Genomic DNA, 25,201 nt, shown 5'->3' with positions numbered 1-25,201 from the left:
TGTACATGCAAAAACACAGATAATACAGTAAAACAAACCATTCGTAATCTCCCTGAAATAGAGCATACTGGGAAATATTATGTATGATTTTATGTAGAACCCTTCTTGCCTTCCAAAGAATCATCAAATAACCCTTTCTTCCAAAAACGGTTCTCAGGATGTTAAATGTTCTAGGTAGAACCCTTTGCCTTACAAAATAACCCTTTTCTTCCAAATAGGGTTCTTTAGATCAGAACGGTTCTTGGTAGAAACCTATCCCTCCACAAATAACCCCTTCGTAACCCCTTTTTCTAAGAGTGTACACTCATCATATACACTGCTGCTACTTTGTTTTTTTAAACTTTTATTATTATCTATCCTGATGCCTAGTGACTTTAACCCTGCCTACATGTACAGTGCATTCACAAATTATTCACACCCCCTGATATACACACAATACCCCATTATGTCAAAGTGGAATTATGATTTTATATATTTTTACAAATGAAGAAAAATTATGGCTAGCCTAAATAAGTTCAGGAGTACAAATGTGCTTAACATGACACATAATAAGTCGCATGGACTCGGTGTGCTATAATAGTGTTTAACATGATTTTTGAAATGACTACTTCATCTCTGTAACCCACACATACAATTATCTGCATGCCCCAGTCAAGCAGTGAATTTCAAGCACAGATTCAACCACAAAGATCATGTAGGTTTTCCAATACCTCACAAAGAAGGGCACCTATTGGTAAATGGGGGAAGAAAAAAAAGCAGACATTGAATATCCCTTTGAGCATGGTGAAGTTATTAATTACACTTTTGATAGTGTATTAATACACCCAGTCACTACAAAGATACTGCCGTCCTTCCCAACTCAGTTTCCGGAGAGGAAGGAAACCGCTCAGGGAATTCACCATGAGGCCAATGGGGATTTTAAAACAGAGTTTAATGGCTGTGATAGGAGAAAACTGAGGATGTATCAACAATATTGTAGTTACTTCTCAATGCTACCCTAAATGACAGAGTGAAAAGAAGGAAGCCTGTACAGAATACACATATTCCACAACATGCATCCTGTTTGCAATAAGGCACTAAAGTAATAATGCAAAGAAAATGTGGCAAATAAATGATCTTTTTGTCCTGAATACAAAGCATCACTGACTAACAATCTCCGTATTTTCAAGCATGATGTTGGCTGCATCATGTTGAGGGTATGGCTGTCATTGGCAAGGATTAAGGAGTTTTTAAAATTAAAATAAACGGAATAGAGCTAAACTTTCCAACAGACACTGGGAGACAAATTCACCTTTTAGCCATACAATAACCTAAACACTAGGCCAATTATACACTGGAGTTGCTTACCAAGACAACATGGAATGTTCCTGAGTGTCCTAGTTAAAGTTGACTTAAATTGGCAAAATAATCTATGGCAAGACTTGAAAATGGCTGTCTAGCAAAGACCAATAACCAGAGCTTGAAGAATTGTAAAAAGAATAAAGGGCAAATATTGTACAATCCAGGTGTGTAAAGCTCTTAGAGACTTACCCAGAATGACTCACAGCTGTAATCGCTGCCAAAGGTGATTCTAACATGTATTGACTCAAGGGGTTGAATACTTTGTGTTTTATTTTCCATTTAATTAAACATAAAAATAAAAATCTTCCATTTTGACATAAGACGATTTTGTTTAGATCGTTTCCAAAAAATTACAATTCAATTCATATAAATCCTATTTTGTCAAGGGGTGTGAATATTTTCTGAAGGCACTGTGTATACTTACCTCAACTACCTCGTACCCTTGCACATTGATATGGTATATTGGTACTTCCTGTATTTAGCTTCATTCTTGTGTGTTATTTCTCTTGTGTTTTTATCTTCTTGTTTTACTCTGCATCGGTGGGAAAGAGATTGTTAGTAAGCATATCACTCTAGACCTGTTGTTGTATTTGACACGTGACAATTACAATTGTATTTGTTTCGTTGCCACAAAACGAGGAGATTTACCCTATTTAATGAGAAATACAATTCCCAGGAGAGAATGCACACACACACACACACATACAGTCATGTACACATGCGCGCACACACACACACAAACCCACATTGCCTGTAACGCCATACACAGCTCTGAATCGAAAATGAGGATAAATAATTGATAAGGAATGCCTTGTGACTGCTTAAAGAATTTGCAGACAAATCACGTCCCATGCTCTATTCAGTGCTAGACAATATACAATTCTTAAACAGCATATACTATATAGGCCTTATGTAAAGTGTTATTTTATCTTAGATCATTCTCTGAAACATGTTAATTGGGCTGCTATCATTTAAATAAACAGAGTGAATGAAATTGTAAACAATTAAACAGAGAAAAGGCAAATGGCCCAAAATGGCTAGAAAAGTTTAGTAAATACAGTATAAAATACTGGATCTACCAAGTCTATGGCTAGGAGTGTTTCCTGACTATGTGGCCTGAACAGGAACATCTCATGCCCTGGTGTTTTCTGGGGTCCAGAGTTTTTCCTGGTTAGGTCACATGGTCAGGAAATGTTTCTGCATTTGTGACATTTATTCAGTACACCTTTTGCTTGTGACATGGTTATGTAGAAGCTTTCATCACCAGAAGCACCCTCTTATCATATTCAGATTCTTAGCTTGTTGTTAGATCTGATGGAATGCTGTTGGTATCAAAACACGTTATGGTTGTATCTGTGATTACAGTTAGCTCATTTCAAGAAGTGTTGGTCCTTTGGGATCTGTGGGTGCTCAAGTGAATCTGATGTTGGTGATGATGTCATAAAAGAGGTCCTCGTTATCTCCACTGCAGAGGTCAGTAAATGGCGGAGCCTGCTGAATTTCCATACAGCCCATTTCCATAAGCTCTATAAAAGAATTACATTTGTGCAGCCTTAAAAGTTACACTTTTCAATCTTTCCTTGTCTTTCTTCGCAATCTCAAACATATTCAAAAAACAGCCTCTCTTCTGATAATGTAGTATTTCCACATTCAAATAAAGTCTTGAGAATCAGGATCCAATATTTAGTTTTCATCCTGTTGTATTGTACAGCATGTTCATATTTTTCCTACTTCAGAAGCCACTGGTTTACTGGAAAGAGAACAAAGAGATGTGGAGGTTAGCATGAACTGCTTGAACTGGAAACAAAAAGGCAATGCTTGAGACATAGAACCTACAAAGAAACTATTCATTTTGAAGGACGAGGCATTTCTCTATAGACATCTCAGAACTATAGAAGACTGAGAAAACATAGTTTATTAGGTACACCCATGTGGTACCGGGTCGGACCCCCCTTTGCCTCCAGAACAGCCTGAATTCCTCAAGGCATGTAAACGTCACTCAATTGGTATCAAGGGACCTAATGTGTGCCAGGAAAACCTTCCCCACACCATACGCCATACACCACCGCCACCAATCTGTATCGTTGACACCAGGCAGGATGGTGCCATGGACTCATGCTGCTTACACCAAAGCCTGACTCTGCCATCAGCATGACACAACAGGAACTGTGATTTGTTGGACCAGGCAATGTTTTTCCACTCCTCAATTGTCCAGTGTTGGTGATGGCGTGCCCACTGGAGACATTTCTTCTTGTTTTTAGCTGATAGGAGTGGAACCCGGTGTGGTTGTCTGCTGCAATGCCTTTCTGCACACGACTGTTGTACTGCAATGTTATTTACTTATTTGTGGCCAGCCTGTTAGCTTGTTAGCCAGCCTGTTAGCTTGTTAGCCAGCCTGTTAGCTTGCACGATTCTTGCCATTATCCTTCGACCTCTCATCAACAAGCTATTTTCGCCCACAGGACTGCAGCTGACTGGATGTTTTTTGTTTGTCGCACCATTCTCAGTAAACCCTAGACACTATCATGTGTGAAAAGCCCAGGAGGCCGGATGTTTCTGAGATACTGGAACCGACGCACCTGGTACCAACGATCATACCATCGCTTAGGTCACTGGTTTTGCCCATTCTAATGTTTAATCGAACATCAACTGAATACCTCGATGCCACTGTCTGTAGGAGCGAACCATTTTTTGTGAATGGGGTGGTGTACCTAATAAACTGGTCACTGAGTGTAAATATTGAATTTCTAAAAACACAAACCGGTTTCAGAATACAGTATGTGCAGTTTATATTACAATGACAAACTTCTTTCTCACAGTCTGTTTTTACCTATACCTTAATTTTACCGGAAAGTCTCAAGTAACCGTGTTGATTGAATAAAGATCCTAAACAAATGCGTTCAGACACACCTCGATACTGGGGCCTCAGGGCACGGTTGTTGGGGCAGTCCCGGCCCTGCTTGCTGAAGTTGATGTTGGTGCGGATACAGCGTTGTAGGAGAGGCTGGGCGGGCCGCGTGTTGTCACTCATACTGAGGAATATCTTATATGGCTCATTCTGACTTAGCAGTCGCAGAGAATGCATCTAAAGAGGCGGCGTGAGAGAAAGTTGGACAGATAAGGTTTATGGTAAAGAATCTACAGTCTCAAATATGGCCAATTATCAAGTAACTTCTGGCTAACATGAGTTACTGTTATTATTGAGTCCATGATCGAGGGTGAGTTACCTGCATCTGCGTGACGTACACAGGTTTGTTCATGAGGATCCAGGTGGCTGTCTCGAAGCAGGGCGGGATAGTCATGGAGCCCTCGTATGTTATAAAACGTGTAGTGTCTGGATATAGATCTGCTATGTTGAGCCCCATGAGTAAGAATGCGTCATCTGGAGGTGGACCAAAACAGAGGTAATCAGATTCATACTGTACCATCCTCAACACTTTCTACACTGTATTACAGAATAATAATAACACATTTCATTTGTATGGCACTTTTCATTACAGTGTTATCGCAAAGCTGAGGCAAAAAGTAATGATAATAAAATAAAAATTACAATAAAAATCAAGGCAGGAAATAGCAATAGTAGGGTAGTTGCTAAAAGGACTTTCCAGATTAGGTCTATATGAAAGACAGTCTGTAGAAATGTGTTTAAAGACCCGTTTTAAAAGCTCTGATTGATGGAGCGGCTCTCAAATGGTCAGGGAGAGTATTCCATAGGCGAGGGGCAAAGGAGCAGAAGGCTCGGTCCCCCATAGTAAGGAGACGTGTCTTGGGGACTTGAAGCAGTGGTGAGTTGCTGGAGTGGAGAGTGCGAGGTGGCTCATTGATATAAATTATATTGTTGATGTAGGTGGGACTCAATCCATTCGAGGCTTTAAACACTAGGAGGAGGATTTTAAAGTCAATCTTATAGTTGACCGGTACCCAGTGGAGTTCAGCAAGGATGGGGGTGATGTGGGCCGACTTCTTGGTCCTGGCAGGACTCTTCTGGAGAAGTTGTAGCCTCTGAAGTGATTTGGTTGAAAGGCCCCGGAACAGAGCATTGCCATAGTCGATCTGGGAGAAGATGAAGGCGTGGACGGGTTTCTCTGCATCTGGCTGGGCAATGTTTCGTAGATGGAAAAATTATGTTTTGCAGATATGTTTTATATGGGCATCAAAGGACAGAGAAGGATCAAACTTAACTTCCAGGTTAGAGATGACAGAGGACAGATGGATGACTTGACCGTCACTAGTAGGGCAGATGTTTCCAGCATTGGTGACCTGCTTGTGTGTCCCAATAAGCATAGCCTCAGTCTCGCTGCTGTTCAGCTGGAGGAAGTTCTTTTTCATCCATGCCCTGATGTCATCTAGGCAGCTGCCAAGTTTTGCTAGGCCTGAGATGGTGTCCGGATTGATGTAAATATATACTTGGGTATCGTCAGCGCAGCAGTGGAAGTTGATGTTACAGATTCTGAGGATTTGGCTGAGAGGGAGCATGTAGATTAGAAACAGAATAGGACGTAAAACAGACCCCTGTGGGACACCGCATGTGACCGTAGCCTCCACCGATCTGGACTCTCCAATCGGGATGTATTACTTCCTATTGGAGAGGTAAGAGGAGAACCAGTTCAGAGCAGTTCCAGAGACTGCAGTGTGCTCTCTGTGATGCCGCAGGAGGATGTTGGGATCAGCAGTGTCAAAAGAGCACTGAGATCTAAGAGAAGTGGGGAGGCTAGGTAATCCAGATTCTGCAGGCATCAGTAGGTTATTGGTAACTTTCACCATAGCTGTTTCGGTGCTGTGCAAGGACTGGAAACCTCACTGGAAAAACTTGTTCAGTTAATTGGAAGACGGATGGGATTGAAGCTGGTTTGCAATCCCCTTTTCCAATACTTTTGATTGGAAGAGGTTGGAGATGGGCCTGTAGTTGGATAAGAGGTCAAGGTTGGGTGTCTTCAGTAAGGGGGTGACTGCATCTGTTTTGACGAATGATAGTACCTCCCCAGTCAGCTGGGACTTGTAATACAGTTTTACATCCAATTATTATAGTAATGGGATACAAATAAAAGGATGAATAGTGATTTATTTAATGTAATTCGTTTAATTTAATTTAATTAATGAAAAAGGACAGAAAATTAAATTAACCAGACTTAATGAAGAGCATAAATCTGAAAGAAAAGAGTTTGGGTAGAATCTGTTAATACTAACTATAGCAATGTTACATAATTGTTGTCTTTAAAGGAATGCCGACATTCTGAAAGTGCCACAGAGTTATTTCTGTCGGTTAGAAACAGGAGATGACTCAAGCATCTCTCAGGGTTGGGGGCGGTTTCTATTGTTACACATCTTATCTATTGAACCAGGAGGATCACATTGGTAATGTAGCTGATTAATTCAGAAGTTAGAATGAATTTCACTCAATCTCTGATTAAGTCCATCTCTGGCAACCTTCCAATTAGCCAAATTAATTCAGTTTCGAGATATAATTTTTTATGACGGATCCAGAAATGGAACTGACTACTATTCTATCTGTGACTACTGTAGATTTGACAATGTGTGTGCATAAACCCACAAATCTTAAATGCCTGAGGGTGCTTACGTTTGTATGTTATTCTCGTGATGGTGTCTCTGTTCAGCATGCGATTCAGGAATACATTTGGAGACTCGGATATCTGAGAGGGATGAGATGTAAAGGAACATAAAATATTCAGCATCCGCAGCACAGTCCCATGGGATTCTGAATATAAAGACCACTGTCGCTACAATAGAACACCACAGAGAAGGAGATTGTCTGCATCAAGCACAAACTGACCTTTATAAATATGGACACAATAGCTACGCCATTGGGGCTCTTGGCTGCCTCACTGTAGTTGGCATAGAGTTCCTGGTTGTAGTGTATAAGTTGCACCTGTAAGTGAGGCGAGATAAAGACAAAACAAACAGTGAGTCCTTCATTTCCTGGTGTTAGACCATGTGAGATAGAAAGGTTAATTTGTCTTGCACATGAAAGCATTATGTCAGATTAAACTAATTTTACCCATCCAACCCTCACTCGAAGATAAACTCAAGAAATCCAGGAATGTTTTACTTTGACACTTGTCTGCTCAGTAGAGTTCCAATTTAGAACGGGATTCAGCTCTAATTATCTGGGCAGCCGCTTACTTTTGGCAACATATCTTCCTCACTTAAAAATAGTGACTGGAAAGTGTTTGCCAAATCTAATTTAAATCGAGACAGACAAACTCAGTTTGGTACCCGATAAGTTTACTGCTTTTACTTTGTCATTATAATATCGCCCTCCTCCACTGAAAAAACCCACTGCCACTTGTCGATCCTGCCTTCAATTACATTGTTAGGGTGCAGATTGCTGATGCTCTCCTACCCCACCCTTCAAAGGCCCTGTACATGTGATTAGTGGACTGAGTGATCGAGGTAGTCCAGCATATTTTATCATTATCCATTGTTTGAGGAAATCTTCCACACAAACCAGCCTTGGTAGGGCTGTGTAAAGCAGTGAAGCCTTAACTGTAATGCAAGTTTGATTGAATTGAGCTCTTAGTCTAATGAAAGCAACTTTCAGTGGATTGGATTGTTTATAGACACAACAAAGATAAAGATAATCCCTCTCGGCTCATTGGCTCGTTCCCTCTCACCTCTGCAGGGAAGGACTGTCCATTGAGCAGGTGCTCCGAGCCCTGGCCTTCCTCGCTGCCGAAGTGCAGGCGGATCTCCTCCAGCCGGTGACTGTAACCCAGAGGCCCACCGGAGATGTTCACCAGGTGAGCCTTGTCTGGCCGCAGCGACACGTGGCGCCCTGTGTTGTACATGGTGCCTCCCATCTGCACAGAGAGGAGTCAAGTGAGGTGTGGTGGATGTGTGCTTCCAGGAATTGTGTACAGATCCTTGCAACATGGGGCTGTGCATTATCATGCTGAAACATGAGGTAATGGAGCTGGATGAACGGTCTCACCACAGTATCTCTTTTTGTTCAGTGTAATTCTTTATCATTTCCATTATGGGTAGAAAAATAAATTGCACTTTCCCATTACTGCAATGTAAAATTATAATATTCTTCAGGCTCATAATCACAGAATAATCCTTTGGGATTGGCTGTTGGCCTGCATTAAATTAGGTTTTTAAAAAGTGGATTAAAATGTTAAATCATCTTCCAAATCATTATTAAGGAAGCAGGTGAAATGAATAATAAACTGAGAAACCAACTCTCACATTGTTTGAAGTGACACATTGAAATGCCCAACAGGTAAAGGAAGACCTTCAAATCTTTCTTCCATTCGTTCATATAAAACTAGGATAACATCAAGACTTATAATGAAATGAGAGAGAGGTAAGGAGAAACAGTGAATGGAGGGAGTTCAGTGTTATGCCCGTGTAGATCTTGATGGAGTCATTCATCATAGGGTGATCCACTTAGTTAATTTATTCAGAGACAAAGGAATACTGAAAAATATATACAACAAATACTGCCGATGGTTAAATGAAGTAAGAAAAGCAATATATTTCACTTGACATGTTTTGTTTTTATAGCCCTTTAAACAGGGTCTACTCCCTCTTAGTGCATTATGCATGTAATCAAATGAGCAAAATAGTGAGAGCTGAAAATTAATTCAATTCCTCAACAGTGTTATGTATTATACCAAATCTTCCACTGACACCTATTCTAATCACTAGGCAAAAGAAGCACTCAGCAGGCACTGAGCTGGCACTGAGCTGGTACTGGGGCCAATACTTTGTGCATGAGAAGACGGCAATATGGGTTCGGAGTTGTAGGTTCTGTTTTGGGGATGATATAATCTCTACTGGCTAGTAAGCAAACAAATGTGATGAGGCCCTTTGGGATGTGATAATGTAGCTAGCTTGCTTTGTCATAAAAATATGTTTTCACTAAATCCACCTACGGTTCACCAAACAGCCTTCAAAATCCTTCTGATAACAGTGGTGCATTCAAATCTGATAGACAAAGATATAATAAGAACATTTAGAGTACCCACTTAACAGTGCATTTAAGGTACAGAATGAGTACCTTGAATGAGTAAGTGTGTCCACATTTTTGACTGGTACTGTGTATATATATATATATATATATATATATATATATATATATATATATATATATATATATATATATATATTATATTATATTTTTTCAGACAGATTTGGGTTATATTACATTTTTTCACAGGGTAATGATTTTTTTATAGCAGCAGATGTTTAAAGTTTTTCAGTTACTGTATTCATCTTGTGTAGCAACCGACTATACTCTAAATCAGTGCTTTTATACTGGCCGGGTATGGTCACGTGGTCACTCAATCAAACCAAATGAAATCTCTTAGCATAACTTCAATTTATTGAGATTAGCATCTTTCAAATGCTCTCCATTCTGTGCTGTCTCATTGACACCACAGACTATGTCTACCTAACAGTCAGAAATTCTGCAGATGAGCCTTAATTCTATTCAGATTCACAATGATCATTGATTATGACAACGCACACAATGCTCTAGCTACCTTGATGTATGTATTTGGACATAAAGTCATGCTAGAGGAGGAGCTGACACAACACTCCTGTTGACGGATTTACCGATTTTGCTGTCCACTTTAAGCATTCCCAAACAGAGCATAAAAGCTGCTTACCATGAGCAAAAATCCCCCCACGCTTCATTGAGGTAAAAAGGCTTGGGACTAATTGCTGTTCTGCTTCAGTGAATTGAGTCCAAATATTGAGGGCTTACATTTTGGGGACATTTGATTTTAATTTGAAATTTATTTTGTATCAGGTTAGGTTAAACTATTCCCCTCTGCTGTACAGTGGACTGTCCCTCAGGCTCAGGAAAGTATTCACACCCCTTGACTTTCCACATTTTGTTGTGTTACTAAGTGGGATTCAAATGGATTTAATTGTCCTTTTTTTGTCAAGGAAGAAGGGCACCTATTGGTAAATGGGTAAAAAAATAAAAAAGCAGACATTGAATACCCCTTTGAGCACGCTGAAGTTATTAATTACACTTTGGATGGTGTATCAATATACCCAGTCTCTACAAAGATGCAAGAGTCCTTCCTAACTCAGTTGCCGGAGAGGAAGGAAACTGCTCAGGGATTTCACCATGAGGCCAATGGTGACTTTAAAACAGTTACAGAGTTTAATCCCTGTGACAAGAGAAAACTAAGGATGGATCCAAAACATTGTAGTTAACTTCTCCAGGGTAGGGGGCAGCATTTGGAATTTTGTATAAAAAGCGTGCCCAAATTAAACTGCCTTCTACTCAGGCCCAGAAGATAGGATATGCATATAATTGGTAGATTTGGATAGAAAACACTCTAAAGTTTCCAAAACTGTTAAAATAGTGTCTGTGAGTATAACAGAACTGATTTGGCAGGCGAAAACCTGAGAAAAAAATCCATTCAGGAAGTAGGAATGTTTTTGTTGTTGTAGTTTTCTATTCAATGCCATTACAGTATCCATAGACTTAGAACTCAAATTGCAGTTCCTATGCCTTCCACTAGATGTCAACAGTCTTTAGAAATTGTTTCAGGCTTGTATTCTGAAAAATGAGGGAGTAAGAGCAGTCTGAATGAGTGGACCCTCCCGTGTCACAGAGGTTTTTCATGCGCGCGACCGAAAGAGTGCCTTTCTTGTTTACCTTTTATATTGACGACATTATTGTCTGGTTGAAATATTATCGATTATTTAGGCTAAAAACAACCTGAGGATTGATCATGAACATCGTTTGAAATGTTTCTACGAACTTTACGGATACTATTTTGATTTTTTGATTGCCTGTTGTGACTGCGTGGATTACTGAAGAAAACGTGCAAACAAAACGGAGGTTTTTGGATATAAAGAGACTTTATCGAACAAAAGGAACATTTATTGAGTACATGAATGTCTTCTGAGTGCAACCATATGAAGATCATCAAAGGTAAGTGATTAATTTTATCTCTATTTCTGACTTGTGTAACTCTTCTACTTGGCTGGGTACTGTTTGTAATGATTTGTCTGCTGGGCTATGTTCTCAAATAATCGTAAGGTATGCTTTCGCTGTAAAGCATTTTTAAAATCGGACACCGTGGTTTGATTCACAAGAAGTTAATCTTTAAACCTATGTAAAATAGTTGTATCTTTCCTGAATTATTATAATGAGTATTTCTGTATTTGAATTTGGCGCTCTGCAATCTCACTGGATGTTGGCCAGGTGGGACGCTACCACATACCCTAGAGAGGTTAATCCACCATACTAACCTAATTGACAGAGTGAAAAGAAGGAAGCCTGTACAGAATAAAAATATTCCAAAACATGCATCCTGTTTGCAACAAGGCACTAAAATAATACCGCAAAGCAATTGTTTGTCCTGAATACAAAGTGTTATGTTTGGGGTAAATCTAACACAACACATTACTGAGTACCATTCTCCATATGTTCAAGCATAGTGATGGCTGCATCATATTATGGGTATGCTTGTAATCGTTAAGGACTGGGGAGTTTTTCAGGATAAAAAATGAACGGAATGGAGCTAAGCACAGGCAAAATCCTAGAGGAAAACCTGGTTCAGTCTGATTTCCACCAGACACTATAGGATTTCTTTCTTTTCTTTTTTTTCTTTTTTACAAATGTTACACATTTTTCTTCTACTTTGACAGAGTATATTGTGTTGATCATTGACAAAGAAAACCTCCCTGATCTTTGTGGTTGAATCTGTGTTTGAAATTCACTGCTCAACTGAGGGACCTTGGAGATAATTGTATGTGTGGGGTACAGAGATGAAGTAGCCATTCAAATATACAGTTAAACACTTATTTCCCATTGAGTGAGTCCATGCAACTTATTATGTGACTTGTTAAGCCAATTGTAACTCCTGAACTTATTTAGGCTAGCCATAACAAAGGGGTTGAATACTCATTGACTCAAGACATTTTAGCGTTTCTTTTTAAAATTAATTTGTAAAAATGTCTAAAAACATAATTCCACTTTGACATTATGGGGTATTTTGTGTAGGCCAGTGACATACAAATCTAAACATAAACCATTTTAAATTCAGGCTGTAACAGAACAAAATGTGGAAAAGGTCAAGGGGTGTGAATACTTACTGAAGGCACTGTACATGTCATACCTCACTCTTATGCAGAACGCAAGAATCTCCCATTATTATATCAATGAAAAGTCAATTGCAGTGACTGCCCTCAAAACAGTGGGAACGGGAGCTAGTTTTGGTTTTCCACCATGTTTTGAGAAGAGAAGTTAGACTAGCTTTGATTAGATTATTAAATCCCCCATCAGTTTTCTCTCAGTTCCCTGGAGGCCCTCTATTGTCTCTGCCTGAAAAATACACATTTTACATTTACACCATTTAGCAGATGCTCTTATCCAGAGCAACTTACAGGAGCAATTAGGGGTAAGTGCCTTGCTCAAGGGCACAGTTACAGATTTTTCACCTAGTCGGCTCGGGGATTCTAACCAGTGACCTTTCGGTTACTGGCCCAACACTCTTCACCGCTAGGCTACCTGCCGCCCTCTAACTGTGGCCTTTACACTCTGAAGTGAGCTCCTCTCTGTGGGGAAACTCATTCTATGCAACGAGGGACGTCTACTGGCTCTGTTTCAAAGTTGGGATTTTTCTGATCCACAATAGTTGTATAATGGAGAGAATTTTGTCTCGGGCTAAATACGAGCAGCAGAGAGAATCTCCAGTAAACACACGTTGACAGAAACACTTCCTGTTCCTGGCAGTTCAATGCAGTTGGGGTGGTAAAGCAACAGGAGGCATGTTATTTGTTCTGCCAACACAGTAAGGTTACATTATTCAAAACAGGTACACAGAAATCCTCACAAAATCATACACGAGAAGCGCACCAGTAGCTCCCCTTTTGGCTGGTTAACCATCATTTTGCAACATTAAAGACAACATATGCTAAAACATCTCTGCCAATAAAGTGTGTTTTCTAAATTCCCGGTTCATGGTGTCTGAATGTTGTGTGGACCTCAGACAACCCCTGAACATCTTTGTTAAAGGGATTCTCAGTACTGTTGTATACTGTTTAGCCAGTAGTTCTGAAAGTAGCACTCACGAGGCAAAAGAGGACCCCGAAAATGATGTACTGCAGATATGTGCACCACGTCATTGCTCTTGCTCTACCTCTGCTGTGTGGCATCAAGTGCATCTTGCTAGCTATCACTCATATGACGAGGGGCTGAAGCTAATTGGTTGAACTCAAATTGCCTAGGGGGCAAATGTAGGGAAAATGGTGAAACACAGCTTCCAGAAAAACAGTTGCTTTTAACTATGGATTTTGTGGATAATTAAGGTAAGACGGTAATTCTCCTCATAGATTATGGGTTTATGAACTACATATTGACACATCCAGCCCAAAGATGTAGGTTTAAAAAATGATTCCTACTATGCGGTGCATTTTCTGTCCCCAGGAAAAATCACTTCTTATTTAGTTTAAAATGTGGATTCCAAAAGACTTGAAATATAAGGTCAGGTATCCTTTACCTTAAAAACACAAACATTTGGATATTGAAAGGAAATGCCATTTGAACACTTTTTTTAGTGTGGATGTAGGCGTTTTTGCCGTGTCCCCGGGTGTTATTCATCAACTTCCAGGAGAAATATAAGCCATAAAATAACGGAAAACATGTTACTTGCTCCGCCAACACAGTAAGTTTACAACACGCGAAACAGGTACACAGAAATCCTCACAAAATCATGCATGAGAAGCGCACCAGTAGCTCCCCTTTTGGCTGGTTAACCATCATTTTGCAACATTAAAGACAACATATGCTAAAACATCGCTGCCAATAAAGTGTGTTTTCTAAATTCCCTGTTCATGGTGTCTGTTTGAATGTTGTGTGGACCTCAGACAACCCCTAAACATCTTTGTTAAAAGGATTCTCAGTACCTTTGTATAATTTTTATATTTGTTCATTATTTTATAGTCCTAGTTCAATTCTCTCTCAATAACTTTCTTCCATGATTATTGTATTTATTATAATTTGATTTAATCCTGTTCAAGTGTTCACCATTACGATATGATATACTTTATTGTACATTTAAATGCTCACTCACAGAGCTATGGGTAATTTAGGCTCCAAATGTCCACCCTGTTAGGTTCCACCCTGTTAGGATTATGCATCTAACAGGTTGGAAAATGCACCAAAAAAAATAAAAAGTGCCTGAGCTTGACCAATATGTTTTTCTGAAAGTCAAACTGGTAGAATACAAAAAGGTCCAAAAGGCACCGCAATGAAGGAATGAGTCACCAAAGGAGCATGTCTTTAAGTGGTGACACTCCATGTGAAGCCTGTCAGAATGATGAATCCTCCTGTTATTTGACCCAACACTTATCTCACCCACCTTACCTATCCTTTAGTCTCTGTCACTCCTAAGCCACTTTGTACACCCTCCCTTCCTTGACGATTCAAAGTCTGGGATTTGAACATAATTGAAGCTGTGACAGACTGAGGACATTGAAGTGCTTCAACCTTCGAAAGGAACTAAGGTCACTTTTATCTTATCTCAAACTTGTCTCATGTTAATAGCCGGCTGTTTTCTGGATAAACAAAAAAAGAAGGATATTCTAGCGCTGGATTACATTACATGAAATAGGTTATGCTGTATAATTGCACCAATATTTTCAAAGGACCAACATTTCCCGACTGACAGTTTTCCTCATGGGTGCTTTGCAAAATGCCAACTTGTTGCCTACTAAATGTTTTCTATGAGCAACTGTTTGAGCTTTACTAGGGTAAGTTAATGAGAAACTACGTCTTCATGAGTGAATTTGGTGACAGTGTGTGTGAGTGAGTATGGCTTTGTGGACATCATGGGAGCAAGTGAGATAGGAAATGACTAATGTCCTGCTATTGACTGTCGCAGCATCCAAATTATTACTAAATGTCAACACATTGAAGTCAATTCAAAGATGCTGTGAACAGAACCATATATCAAGCAAAGGCTTATCACCACAGTTTCATGTTGTCTTTTTTCATGACAAAGATTGCCACACTAAATCGCTTCTTCGGATTAATTGTCTTAATCAAGTATCTAAAAATGCAAATTGCTATTCAGTCTCTGCCTGAGCATACAAGTTGAAAATATTTCCCTAATATTCAAGTGAAGTGAACAAATACACTTCCGTAAAAGTGCAGTTTTTGGAGTGCAGCAACTGCATCTTATCGTTTGATCTTTGACCACAACAAGTCTATTTCACACTTTCTCTAACAGTTAAATGCCTTTACAAAACAGGTTCCTCAGAATCTCAGCATCCCCTCCACCTGAGCATCCGTCTCCATCTGAAGTGAGACTCCTCCACGAGGTCTAACATCCCAAGTGCTTAATAACAAGATGGAAATTCATTTACACCTTTTTCAAGCAACCGCCTTTCATCAAGCTGTAAATCCAAGCTCAATGTTAATCAGGAATAACATGTGCTCTATTTGTGTGTGAGCTGAGTTTGTTTGTGTGTGGTGCTGTATGTAGTGTGTAAATGGCACATGACAATATTTAAAACTAAAATAGTGTATACATCTCAATAAATAGCTGCAGGAAAAGAGGCAGTTAACTGGGAGAGTAAACATGTCCATCTGTTGATGGACATATATCTGGGAATATCGAGTAGACGAGCTGTGGCGAATGTAAAAACATCCTGGCTAACTTCATGTATCCCCTCTCCCACAGTCCTCCCACAGACACACGCCAGCACAGATGGCCCAGCTCTCAGCGCTCTCGCTCAGCAGATGCACACTTGCATTAATCATAAAACAAGACTTACAAAGAGAATTTAACCCTCTCTTACATGTACTGTTCTTTGCCAATCCTCCCTGGCTCCTTGTGGTAGTTTTCTGATTCAAACTAAATGAGAGTACTATTCATGGGAATCAAATGTTGGGGGAGGGGGGTGGACTGTCTTAATCAAAGGGTTTTGTCCTCTGAAAAATGGCCACCACATACATACCTTACAGTAAGTCAATTTTCATTCTTACACAACACTGCAAAGAACCAAAAGATACATAAATAAAATGTAATTGCATCAAATAGGCTCGGTAATAGTTCATTTGTCCCCATTTGAACTACAGTACTGCGTGTAATTCTGTTGTCATTCTCATTTTACATGATTAGTAATTTCCCCTATTCCCTAGTGGACTTTATGCCCTGTGGTGAACGATGGTCATGCCCCCTTGTCCCCAGCTTGAGCTTGGGGCATCCTGCCAACACCCTTTGATAATGTTAGTGAAATCCTACAATAAATACTATCTGCTATATGGGTCATTTGATGGGATCGGGATGGGAGAGATTCAGAAGGCAACTGTGAAAGCAGAGCATGATGTACAACTAAAGGAGAGCCATGGGGCTAGATAGCGGGGGTGTTGCTAGAGGCATTTAGAAAATTGACCCTGTCTGTGTAGTCTAAAGAATTCTGAGTAGAAATCTGACATTACTTCATACTATAAATTCATAAATGTTTATTCTGTAAACAGAACACCTTGTTTTGATGATGGCTGAGCATACTAGTCCTCATTACACATTATAAATATAATATGAACACACACAACTGGAATCCAATAATAGCCTGCAGATGATCAACGTCTCCTGAAGTTTTAGACCTGATGCCCTTCAGATCTACAAGCTCAAGAGTCATCAGTGAGTTCAAGATCAGGCTTTCCACAATCTCCTTACCTTGCTGCGTCCGCCTGTGTTGAGACGTAGAGGGGTGAGGAAGGGGTCAAAGATCATGTGACTGGTCTCGACGTTGACCGGCGACTGCCTCTTTCCCATGGCACACAGGTTCCAGGCGGAATTCACTAGCCCCCAGAAGGATGGTACTGTGGACAACAAGCACAGTTCAATTTCCTTTATCATGTGGATGTCTAATATCACGTTGATGTGTGAGATGAGTAAGTTCTTAAACTATAAACTTGGACTAAAAAAACTTTGACAGGAACCACCGAGGAGGAAACACTGAGTAATGAAACGAAGTAAAGATATCCCTTTAAAGTCCTTGCCTTACTGTAACCGAAACAGCAGCAGTTAGAGTATGGAGTATGCCATCAGCACAACATTCCATATTATGATTGTACAGTCCTAGGAAAAGCTATTTTGAGAGAAGGGCATGTGAGTAATGCCAAAGTTGATTATGTATGTATGTATGTAGATACTACTATGGATTTAGATAGAATCCCTCTATATTAGAATCAGTTTAAATGCTTCCAGAATCTGATTTAAGATCAGCTGAAATAATCTTAGTTATCCCTCCCTCGTTACTTGCACATGACAGAAGGGACTGGGGAGAACCCATCCTCTCCTCTTAGTAGGGCTCAGAGCCTGGCAGTGGCACAGGAGCAGGGCCGCTGTGACAGATGTGGCAGGCCTCAAGAGTGCCATCAGTACTCCTTTCTGACACGCGTGACGTCACCCAGCTGTGATTACATCACGTGGGTCGGCTTGAGTGGAGAAGGCCGCCCAGCTGTGAAACAGATGAGGGTTCAGGACTTTTACACTCTCTCCCTTAGCACAGGGATTAGAGGCTGATACTCATCTGGACTGCTGGACGGAGACTCCTGGGACAACCAGTACTATTCATTGCTTAATTAATGGGCAAGGGGCATGCCTTCTGGGCAAAGCCCAATGGTGGTTAAGGACTATCAGATCAGCGCCACAACCCCCTATAGATATTTCTACAATAAGAGGAAATCATGACTAGGAGTCAATTTCATAATTAAGAATCAGCTAAAGAATCAGCTAGTGAATCTGCTAGTGAATCAGCTTAAACTAGCAAATAAGCAATGAATTAGCCACCTTAAGCTGATCAGTGACCTATATTACAAGCTGATCTTGGCCAAACTACTCTTAATGCATGATAATGAAATACAGTAGATGAGGATCTGGAATGATGTTGGAATTTCTGAATGTCAACTAATTGTTTACCAGTTGTAGCTGCACGTGTAGATGGTTCAATAGTGTTAAAAAAAAAAAGTTTAGTAAAATTATCACAAAATGAAGCCTAGGCATTTTTAACTAAACTATCATTGTTTTAACAATTGATCCAGGGAAAAATGTACACTGTTGTTGATAGTTTCGAAGGCAGTATGTTGGCAACAATTGTTACTTTTGCCCAAAAATTAGGTCATGTGACATATATAAAAGCCTTTGTGTCCTAAAACAGTGATGTAACTGTGTTGTAATCCCACTCAGTGACATTTGGTGAGCACAACAGTCGGAGAAAAGAGAGGATATGTCAAACTGAGAACCATGCTCAAAGGAAATATAAGATAGCACTACACTCAACTCATGGCAATCTAACTGTTGTATTAAATTGTTAATCACTTTCATTGCTTGTTGGTTTGGTGGAGCAAGAGCGATACAAACATCTAAAGAAAGGATGAGGCATTCATTGTTAAGGATGCTTCATAGGGCAGATTCAAACAAACATTATTGTTTTAGCAGAAAGGTGCTTAGAGGTGCTCCTAGACATTACTGAGGCTGAGCAGGAAAGACAACAATTTCCATTAGAAAACTCAGCTAGAAAAGTACAAGTATGTCTAAACCCTCACGTGTGAACTCTCACCCCCTTTACCCATGCTGCCTAGTGCTCATGATCTCTATTCCAGTACAGGTATATTATTGGATCAGGTAGCAGGTGCATGCAGCAGGTGCAATGCAGTACGTCCCAGCCAAGAGCTGAAAACCAGACCCTACAGTACAACTACCTCTAGGGAGACTTCACAACACGTGTTGGGATATGCAGCTAATTGAAGTCTAGAGGTTTTTTTCCAGAGCAAAATAGTCAGGATATAAACATAACGTTACAGAGAACAAACTAAAATGAGAACATAAATGTCAATGGGTCTGGAGAGACCACTAGGACTGAGGACTGGCCAATTCACAGCAATCACAATTCACAAAATTCACTCTGATTTTATATCAAAATGACCAGGGAAATCCTCCCCTCAGATCGTAGGGATTACATTTCACAATTTCCAAGCAGCGTAAACAAAGAAGACAAAATTGGGACAGTTTGCAATCTATTGAACCTGCTGGACTGTGCAGACACTCCCGACTCCAGTGTATTGCCTTCCTAAGGTCCTGTGGATATAATTAAAGTGGAGGAATAGCCGATGATCCATCATGCAGTTAACATCAGAGAGCAGATGTCTTGGGACGTGGGAGAACTACAGATGGAACTGCAATTAGTTCAAATAAATGTGTTGCAACTGCAATATTGTCTGCCAGATACTAGGACACAGTAGACCTTTTCACACTCAGACAACCGACTCATGAAAACTATAGGCTATGCAGTGTGAGACAATCAGAGAGTAATGATGAAGGGAGAATTGTTCTTCAATAAACAGTGCTTAAAAACATGCTGTAAGCCAAGGGGTAATTCCATGGAGCAATTTATTTAAAAGGCAGGCAGGTGTTTTGGGTATTGGTGGGAAGGTAGCAATATCAATTCCAACGTGGTAGCCTGACAATACACAACAACTAGCTAGGTTTCCATCCAGTTGGTGACAGATTTTCATGTGAATATTCTAAAATCTGCATAAAAACAACATACACATTTTCTTACCAGAAATTTTTCCATCAAGTAACGGACTTGTTTGAGGATAAAAGTCTGTGCGTGATGACGTAATGCACATAAAAATAACTTTTGCAGTTCAATTTCCATGTACTGGATAAAAAAATACACGTTAGATGGGTTTCCATGACATTTTCAACTCTTCCGATTCAAAAGGTTGAATGTAAACCTGGTTACTGACAAGCTTCTAGTTTGACAGGATAATATACCTAGGTCTAGACCCTCTTATCATCATAGAGGATTTAACACCATCTGCTGTAGGAGGTTATTTTGCTCAGCCCTCAAACAAATCAAATCTTACTTTGACACGGCAAGGAGGAATAAGCCACTGCTTTTCTGACCTTTCCTTTGAGCATCTTCCTTTATCACAGCTGTAAATTACTTGGCTGGCTCACCTATAGATGATTTGGTTGTTAAAAGTCTTAAATGTCAGCCATAATCTAGCACCTTCACATAATGTTTTAGCTTTGAAGACAATGGTGTAGCTAGTGTTGCTCCAATAACAAACCTTTCCGCTCATCCTCCGACCGCCATACCCGCAGGTAGAAATACAGCAGCAATATGCTAGAACAGATGTATGTTCATCACATTAGTCGTTGGGTGGGAAAAGGAGGAAGAGGGGCTTAACATTATTATAGCTCTGAGTGAGAGCGAAAATGTAAAGTGCGGGTCCTGTGAATATGGCCTTTTAATACCATTAGAAGATTATTGAGCGCATAGTAATCATAATTCTATTCTAGCCTCTTCCCATTCCATTTAAATTCCCTCATAACCCTTTGCGTGGGAGGGATTCTGTTTCTTCCTTCCGCACTTCTTTTTTTGCCCCTCAGAGTCTTTGCAAGGGCGTCTGTGTATGTGTGTGTGTGAGAGAGAGCGAGAGAGAGAGATAGCTGGCTGTGATCACTAACTTGGTGACCTACTTTCCAAGACTGCAGCACATACAAATAATAATACAGAGTTATGCTCCTGTAAGAATATACAGAAGGAAGGTGATGCCTTTGTTTCTGACAAAAGGTTCAGTTGAATTGAAATCTGTATCAAAAAGTTAATGGGCCAAGGCATAATTGCACTCTTCTTGAGCCTGTTTAGATCAATTTGATTTCCTTTCTATTTCAAAAAGTTAAGTCTTAAATTAGATGGCTCCAAATGTACATTCTAGCTGTAGTTTCCCCGTTTTCATGAAAAAGGGCTTGAGGTGAATGAATGTACAATAGCAAAAACATCCCACCAACTTGGCTTCCACCCATATGACACCAGGCACATACACAGAGTCACTGTCACTTGCGGTTGACTGTGTGTGGATGTCTCCTCTCCTGTGTAAAGGTCTCTGTGGTGATAGACAGGAAGCTTCCCTCTAGCTAGGCCGAGAGGCTGAAAGGGCTCTCCCCCTGAGTCCACACACTGATACACTAGCAGGAGACATAAGGTTAAAGGTCAGGGAGCATCCCACAACCTTCTACAAGAGACTTCCAAAGGCCTCTGTGTCACCTGCTGTGCTTATCTGTCACAGCTAATAAATAGGCATTTCTCCTCCTAGCCCTGCTGCCCTAAAGGAGAGGAGAAGAGAGGTTGAAACTAAGGTAATCCAATGACAGAGTTACACATGGAGCAGCTGAGGACAGTGCTGGCCCTAAGGCAGCAGTTTCTGCTGGTTTCACATATCCTTATATGAGCCCATCACGCTATACCAAAATAAACATAAAGTTTAAATGCAGAGACTCCGAGATCATTGAGTGCTATTGAAGTGACAGGTTGGGGCGGAAACTGTAACCTATCTCCTTCTAGCAGTCATAAGGACAAATATTCAGCAGGAGGCAGGCAGGTAGAGGTGCAAATGAGTGTTGGAGTTTTTTACACAGCGCTGGGGTTTCAAAGATGACGCTGATATTTACAAATATATATATATATATACAAAGTTCTGACTTCAAAATGTCAGCATTCAAATGAAAACTAACAGTAAACTGGTAAGTGCAATTCAATAAACCAAAAGTTCTTTATCACAAGTGTTGCGCAGTTTGTGAGCTCTCCAAACGTTTCCAAATGAGAAATGGTACGAATGTATAATTATATTTAATGTTGTATTATTGAAATGTTACCAGACTACACTGGACTACACAGTTATATTGGTCATCCATCCTTCCTCGTTGAAAAGGTCTGAGACCTCTATTTTATTCAATGCGCTGCCATTCTTCTTCTGTATACTTGTATGTCTGTGCTCCCCTTGATTATGGAGTAAAGAAACACAGGGAGGGAGGAAGATGGAGAGAGGGCTGTGATAAACATTTCATAAGACCTGCAGTCAGAACAGTAGTGAACCTGAAGCTCCTGCTGCCGAGACAGAGAGCGGAGGAAGAAGCCAGCCCATGTCAATAACACTGCCCAAGAGCAAGAACGTTAGTAACAAGCGAATCCTCCTGGTTAACAAGAAATGTTCCCTTCCCAAAACAGAGAGGACTGTTTGGTCTGGCTTTCTGTTACGAAACAACCCACTGGACAAAAGCTGGTTGAATCAACATTGTTTCCACGTCATTTCAACAAAAAAAATGACATGTGATGACATTGAACCAATGTGGAAAACTGATAGGACCATCTCCTTATTTAATAGTGGGCCATGTGGACACCAAGGCTTTGAGTTCATGTGATGTCAGTGTTTGTTCAATATCTAAAATAATTACCTGGAACAAAGCTCCCTTGGACAGCATCTTTGTACGCCCACCAACCGTCATGAATCTTTGGTGAAATTAGCTGTGCTGCAGTAGGAAAAAAAACAAAAAAACACAGAAACTATCATGTCGCTGAAAATGATCACCAACTCACTTGTTAGAACACTATTAACTTTCACTTCTTAAGTCTAATATTACCTTTAAAGAGATGATGAGAGAGATTAGAGATAAAAACTGAATTGAGGCCCTGTTTTTTGTGGTCAGCCTGACCATATTAAAGAGACGTAGGGTTTGGAATGATCAAGTGGATACCTTCATTTAATAGGATATGTTGCGTTACGGTACAAATAGAATAATGGTCTGGATACTGGATACAGAAATGAAAAGAGGTTGGTCCATAACCAAGGGAAGTAGGGTGCACAAGCATTTCGCTACACTCACAATAACATCTACTAACCATGTGTATGTAACCAAGAAAATGTGATTTGATTTTGATTAGTTGTCCCCGACGCAACTCGAACACACAACTTTTTTTGAATTATTTTTTCAGATTTTTCAGGGGGTGCTGAGGGTACTTCAGCACCCCCTGAAAAATCTGAAAAAAGATTTCAAATAAAGCAACCAAAGGTTGTGTGTTCGAGTTGCGTCGGGGACAACTGTAGCATTTAAGCTAACACTTTCCCTAACCTCAACCTAATTCTACTAACCTGCAACGTAAATTCCCCTAACATTTGTCCTTACCACAAATGCTAACAGAAGAACAAGCAGACTGTAATCAGAGCAAGACATCTAATACTTATTTTTTTAAACTAGGCAATTCAGTTAAGAACAAATTCTTATTTACAATGACAGCATACCGGGGAACAGTGGGTTAACTGCCTTGTTCAGACTGACAGATTCTTATCTTGTCAGCTCAGGGATTCAATCCAGCAACCTTTTGGTGACGGGCCCAACGCTCTAACCACTAGGCTACCTGCAGCGCCATTTGTCCTCCGAGATGCATTATACATTTCATCATCCAATTTGTATGATATTGTATGGCCGGGTAAGACATGTGATTCTACACGTCCTCCAATTCGTATGATATTGTACAATAGCTATTCCATTCATAACATAACATATCATACTTAATGTAGGGAAACAAATTTAGATCCCAAATCCTATGAATTGCCCTGAGGCCAAGTTGTTGTGGTACAGGTGGTAGAGCACCTGCCTCTGCACCACACAGGATTTGAGGATCGTGCCCCCTGTCAGTTTTCCTCTCTCTTGCTATATTGATGGCAGGCAGCAAAGGGATCATTCCGGAGGTTTCTAGGGTGCTGGTTTGCAGATGGGCTCTGTGCGAATGGACAAGTCTCAAAGGGAGAGAATGCTGAAATGTGAGTGTTCTACTGCCTCTATCCCAGGCCCAGGGTTTTGTGGTACATCACTTGACCTCTGCAATGCTGGATCTTGGGGTCAAGCCCCACGGTCAGCTGTTCTTCCCACTAAACATCATGTCAGCGGTCATGAGAGTAAGAACATAAGATACCATTTATTGCTGTCTGGCAGATGTAAATAAGAACAGAAATGAAACATACTTGAAAAGTTCCATCTATTGACAAATGAGTCTCTGTCATCGTTTATTTTGGGACAGAGGCCTCCTAGGATGCAGACAAGATATTCGATGTGTTTGCGGTGATGTAAGATGTGGGTAATAATATCCATGCAACATGCAAAGAGCATCTGTATGTGGAACACGCCCAATGTTGAATCTAATCTCAGCATTACAAATTTGACAGGCGCAAAGAGATTTTGTCAAATGTTCTCTCATTGGTACCAAATTAGGGGCGGGACAAAACAACATCCTAAACACAAATAGCCTATTATATAATATTATGACTAACATTCAAAAGAACGGCTAGATAATCAACGATTACAGTAATTGTGTTGCCAACTCACGCGCAAGTGGAGTAAATATTTGCTTTAGTGACCTTTAAAGACTTGTCATGCTTAAACCTACACTGAAACAATTCTTGGTAGACAGCTGCAACACCCGTGCCCTACATTGCACGGTTTACAGTAGGAACCGTACCACCAACAGAAGACTATTCTATATTTCCTTATCCAAATACATTTAAATGTGTCACAATATTCTGGGGTTTGTTCAAGCCCTGAAGTTCATCACTTCATCTCATGTATTCCATTTAATAACCGCAGGCTTCAAGGCTTACCTGATGTGCAGATGAAATATGCTTGAAAAATCAAAAATATTTCCCAAACGATATGCATTCTTCATTCATTCCAAATTAATTTTGCAAAAGCTTAAATATATTAATTGCAAAGTTTGAATTCTTAACGATGACAAACTTTGACGAGGCATTTTCCCCAATCCGTCAACGATCCAAGGTGTCACATTCAGAGTGTTGCGCGCTCTGCCAAAATGGTAGGTCAAAAGAACGCCCGCCAAAAACGACGACCGCTCAAAACACGTAATGTGATCCATAAAAATAAAAAAATTCTATAATTACGACACGATGCCGTAGTTCGCTTCGCCACTGAAAGTGTTTGAAGACCGAGTACAAACTAAAGCTACATGACTGGCTATCTTTGAGTGGACTCAACTTGTCACTGCGTGCGGCAGACAT

At 40.2% G+C, this 25,201-nt stretch overlaps 1 protein-coding gene across 1 annotated transcript; it reads right to left on the bottom strand.

Annotated features, from left to right (window-relative positions):
• Nucleotides 1–1,541: 1,541 nt before the first annotated feature.
• On the bottom strand, nucleotides 1,542–25,201 carry LOC112225843 (carbonic anhydrase-related protein 10). The gene is made up of 9 exons (XM_024389945.2): nucleotides 24,788–25,201; nucleotides 22,587–22,661; nucleotides 17,013–17,158; nucleotides 7,974–8,159; nucleotides 7,133–7,228; nucleotides 6,920–6,992; nucleotides 4,569–4,723; nucleotides 4,252–4,426; nucleotides 1,542–3,091 (listed from the first exon to the last, which is right to left on the bottom strand). Exons 1-9 carry the CDS (start codon nucleotides 24,843–24,845, stop codon nucleotides 3,069–3,071), a joined length of 987 nt encoding a protein of 328 aa, XP_024245713.1. The 5' UTR covers nucleotides 24,846–25,201; the 3' UTR covers nucleotides 1,542–3,068.

This window comes from Oncorhynchus tshawytscha, linkage group LG27 (genome assembly GCF_018296145.1).
Source record: "Oncorhynchus tshawytscha isolate Ot180627B linkage group LG27, Otsh_v2.0, whole genome shotgun sequence".
Taxonomy (NCBI): domain Eukaryota; kingdom Metazoa; phylum Chordata; class Actinopteri; order Salmoniformes; family Salmonidae; genus Oncorhynchus; species Oncorhynchus tshawytscha.
The sequence above is the reverse complement of the archived record's forward strand: the minus strand, read 5'-3'. Positions and strand labels throughout refer to the sequence as shown.

What these genes read in the sequence shown, in the direction of transcription:
- LOC112225843 (XM_024389945.2), bottom strand. Translation starts at nt 24,845, where the DNA reads ATGCATATCGTTTGGGAAATATTTTTGATTTTTCAAGCATATTTCATC. An exon ending in ACACAGGCGGACGCAGCAAG is followed by an intron (nt 8,160 to 17,012) that starts GTAAGGAGATTG and finishes CTCTCTGTGCAG; the next exon opens with ATGGGAGGCACCATGTACAA. An exon ending in TGTACGTCACGCAGATGCAG is followed by an intron (nt 4,427 to 4,568) that starts GTAACTCACCCT and finishes CCGCCTCTTTAG; the next exon opens with ATGCATTCTCTGCGACTGCT.